This window comes from Takifugu rubripes, chromosome 3, assembly GCF_901000725.2.
Source record: "Takifugu rubripes chromosome 3, fTakRub1.2, whole genome shotgun sequence".
NCBI classification, from domain to species: domain Eukaryota; kingdom Metazoa; phylum Chordata; class Actinopteri; order Tetraodontiformes; family Tetraodontidae; genus Takifugu; species Takifugu rubripes.
The window spans coordinates 1962147-1966355 of NC_042287.1; the positions used below are offsets into that span (position 1 = coordinate 1962147).

Here is a 4209-nt window from a genome sequence, read left to right on the forward strand (position 1 = left end):
AGGTGGCCGATTTTTCAGATGTTTGGAGAAGAGATGCGGAACTTCACAGGCTGCAGGTTTGAACATTGATATTGTGAGCTGCCTGTTGTTGTGGCTCGTTGGATGGTAAAAACTGCCCTTTGTTCAGTTGCCCCTAAACCTATTGCTTCACACTGACATGCTTCTTTCCATTCCTGATGATTTCTCCTGCATTTCCAGAGCTTTCACAGCAGCAACCTTTGTGGAAGGAGGAAGAGGATAATTACCAGCATCAGGATAGGAGCTACAGTCTGGACCAGGAGGACTCAAAGTCTCCACAAATCAATGAGGAACAGAAAGATTCCTGCTGTTATCAGGATGAAGAGCCACTGACTGTGAAGCAGGAGATGGACACCTTAATGGTGACCATACATGAGCAAGATGACAACGGTGAACTGGGCTTGAATCCTGATCAGAGCCAGGAAAAGCCTGAGGTGAACACAACAGTTCAAAGCCCTGTGTTACCAGATCCAGACTGTGACCTGCAGCTGCTCTCCTACAGTCCTCATATATCTCAGAGCAAAGATGAGGAAAACAGGACCAGCGAAGACTCCAGGTGGACCACAGCTGAAGAGCCAAAACAAACCATGAAGCAGAACCATCCTAAATGTCAGACTGGGAATGTAAACAGCCCAGCAGAGTCAGCAGTGGACTGTGATACAGACACAGGTGCTAAAACATCTGCATGTAACACAGGTGAACAACAGGGAAACATCAAGGTAGACATGACAGGGCACTCCACAATCAATCCTAATGACACCCCACACGTTGGCTTGGCATGTGGGAAAGGGTCCAGAGGGCATCGCTTCTCATTGGCTGACAATAAAAGTGACACAGGAGCCAGATTGTTTATCTGTGAATCATGTGGGAAAGATTTCAAACGGTCAACCTTACTGAAAAAACACCTCAGAGTTCACACATGTAAGAGATCACATGTGTGTAAAATATGTGGGAAAACCTTCAAAAGAAATTCTAAATTAAAAGTCCACATGAGAGTTCACACAGGTGAGAGACCATTTGTCTGTGAAACATGTGGGAAAACTTTCAGCATAAATTCAACATTAAAAATCCACATAAGATCTCACACAGGTGAAAGACCATATTTGTGTAAAACATGTGGGAAAGCCTTTACAGAAGGTTCTTCATTAAAACGCCACATGCGAATTCACACAGGTGATAGACCATTCATCTCTAAAACATGTGGGAAAGGCTTTATAGATTGTTCTTCATTAAATATCCACATGAGAGTTCACACAGGTGAGAGGCCATATTTGTGTAAAACATGTGGGAAGACCTTCAAACGACTTTCTGCAACAAATGATCACATTAGAGTTCACACAGGTGAGAGGCCATATTTGTGTAAAACATGTGGGAAAACCTTTCTACGAAGTCATGACTTGATCATCCATTCAAGAGACCACACAGGGGAGAGACCATATGTCTGTAAAACATGTGGGAAAGCCTTTAAAGATTGTCCTTCATTTATTGTCCACATGAGAGTTCACACAGATGAGAGACCATATTTGTGTATAACGTGTGGGAAATCCTTCAAACGAGTTTCTGCATTAAATTATCACATTAGAGTTCACACAGGTGAGAGACCATTCGTCTTAAAACATGTGGGAAAGCCTTCAAAATAAATTCTGCATTAAATAAACACATGAGAGTTCACTCAGGTTGGAGGCCACATGTCTGTGAAACATGTGGGGAAACCTTCAGCCAGAATTGTGAGTTAGTGCAACACATGAACACCCACAGGAGTGAAAACATCCAGATTTGCCAACATGAGAGTTCAGATATTGCTGCAGCTTCTTCATCTCATTGCGAAGAGTCAAAATAAATGTTTCAATTTTTGATTCCTGCCAGATGTTCACTCTTTAGTCTTAATAATAAACTTTTTTACGATGGAACAAACCTGCAACACATAGTCTTTATCGTTTCAAAATAAAGTAATAAAAGAAAAACAATTGATAATATCTCCATGTCAGCATTCTGTGAGCGTGTGGTGCTCAGCAGGTGTTGGCTGGAGGCAGTTAGAACCTTTTGTTTTAAACAGCACAAAGGACTTGGCTGCTTGGCTTCATACGCCGTCAGCAGTATCCCGAGTCACCACCGAGATCATTGAATGGTCATTTAGGAGGGATCAGTGAGCCACCAAGTCCAAGGAAAAGACAACAGAGTGGTTCAATGCAGCCGGAGAGCCAACTACGGAAAAGAAGGCTGAAGCTGGACACACTCAGGTGAAGGCTAAACTCAGGTCTAAATCCCACTGTAGTCTGTAGTGTGACGAAGATGACCATCACCTTGATGCCTGCAGGAAGTTCGGGAAGCTGACCGCTGATCAGATTGTGAAGTGGCTCAAGGAAGGCAAGCAGTTCTGGAAGTATGATCGCCAGTACACGGAGGATGGATGCACCCTCAATTGACTTTGTAAGACTTGTCAGGAAATGCACTTTACTGGACTGTACGAGCAATTCCTGGACACCAGTAGACAGGTGTACGCAATCTGTCTCCCCACTGTGGTGATACACTGCGGTGATACAGACATTGTTCGAGGCTCTCTTAGGATTCCATTGGGTAACGTATTGCGTCACTTCCTGTTTACTCAGTATAGTTTGTTGGTACACTGTACACGGTGTTTGTTGAATTAACTTTATTTAAAATTAAATACTTGGGCAATTCTAGTTACTTGGAGCCTCACCATCTGTCTCACCCTGTATCTGTTCAGTGTGTGAAATGTTTAGTTACTCTTCTGCCTCCTCTAGTGAAGGAAATATGTGCAGAAAATGTAGTGTGTTTATTGCTCTGGAGGCGAGACTCAGCAAGCATGAGACACGGTTCCGCAGCTTGGAGTTGTCTGGAGTTGCCAGGTAGCCAGGAGAAGGTAGCTGCTGCAGAGCTGCCTAGCATAGCTACAGCTAGCTGTTCACAGGAAGCGTTACCCAAACCAAAGGCCCACGGTGCACCACCAACCACTTCCCATTGCTAACTGTTTTACCGACTCAGTGACTCACCCGCTGAGAAATCGACTCTGGTAATTGTCGACTCTGTTCTGTGCTATGTGAAGCTGACGCCAGCGACCATAGTTAGGTGCATTCCAGGGGCCAGAGCGGGCAACATAATAGCCAATCTAAAGCTGCTGGTGAAAAGTAAACGTAAATTCAGTAAAGTTATTATTCACGTTGGAGCAAACAACACCTGGCTTTGCCAGTCGGAAGTCACCAAAATTAACATGGAGTCGGTGTTCATTTATGCAAAAATGATTCCAGACTCCATAACATTCTCTGGTCCCCTCCCCAATCTGGCCAGCGATGAAATGTTTATTTGCATGTCATTGCTGGCAGTCACGGTGGTGCCCCCCAAACCAGGTGTCTTTTGTAGACAATTAAAACAGTTTTTGGGGAAAACCTGGTCTGATTAGGAGAGACGGTGTCCATCCCACTAGGGATGGTGCCTCTCTTATTTCTAGTAACTTGGCCAATTTTATTAGACGCAAAGTGACCTGACAAACCAGGGTCCAGACCAGGATGCAGAGTTGTAGTCTTACACACCTCTCTGCTGCTTCCATAGAACCCTCATCCACCAATCAGAATCAGAATCAGGTTTATTGCCATTGTTCATGTAATACACAGTATTACACAAGCTAGGAATTTGTCCTGGTGTGACGCTGCGACATTCAACATAAAAAAGACAACATTAGAATAAGATAAATAAAATAAGACATATGTACAGTATATATATAAATAGTAAGAAATAGTGCAGGTCAATGCAGGAGTAATGTGATGTTCGTGAGTCCGACTGGCTGCTGTACATGGTGCTTAAGTGATAAGTCACTTGGTGTTCAGCAGCCTGATGGCAGAGGGGAAGAAGCTGTTCGTGTAGCGGGAGGTTTTGGTCCGAATGGACAGTAGTCTCCTGCCTGAGGGGAGGGGGGAAAACAGTCCGTGACCAGGGTGGGAAGGGTCGGCCGTGATCCGACCTGCATGCCTCCGGGTCCTGGAGATATACAGGTCCTGGATGGATGGAAGCCCGCAGCCGATCACCTTCTCGGCAGCGCGCACGACGCGCTGCAGCCTCAGTCTGTCCCAGGCGGTGGCACCAGCATACGACACGGTGATGGAGGAGGTGAGGATGGACTCGATGATGGCCGTATAAAACTGCGCCAACATCCTGGGAGGCAGTTTGAGCTTC

The 4209-nt window shown here is 45.1% G+C and overlaps 1 protein-coding gene across 1 annotated transcript; it reads left to right on the forward strand.

Annotated features, from left to right (window-relative positions):
- Positions 1-604: 604 nt before the first annotated feature.
- Positions 605-1809, forward strand: LOC101070406 (zinc finger protein 239-like). The gene has a single exon (XM_003979279.3). It carries the CDS (start codon positions 606-608, stop codon positions 1656-1658), a length of 1053 nt encoding a protein of 350 aa, XP_003979328.2. The 5' UTR covers position 605; the 3' UTR covers positions 1659-1809.
- The last annotated feature ends 2400 nt before the right edge of the window (positions 1810-4209 follow it).

Excerpts from the sequence above, each read along its gene's own strand:
- LOC101070406 (XM_003979279.3), top strand. The coding sequence starts at position 606 with ATGAAGCAGAACCATCCTAAATGTCAGACTGGGAATGTAAACAGCCCA.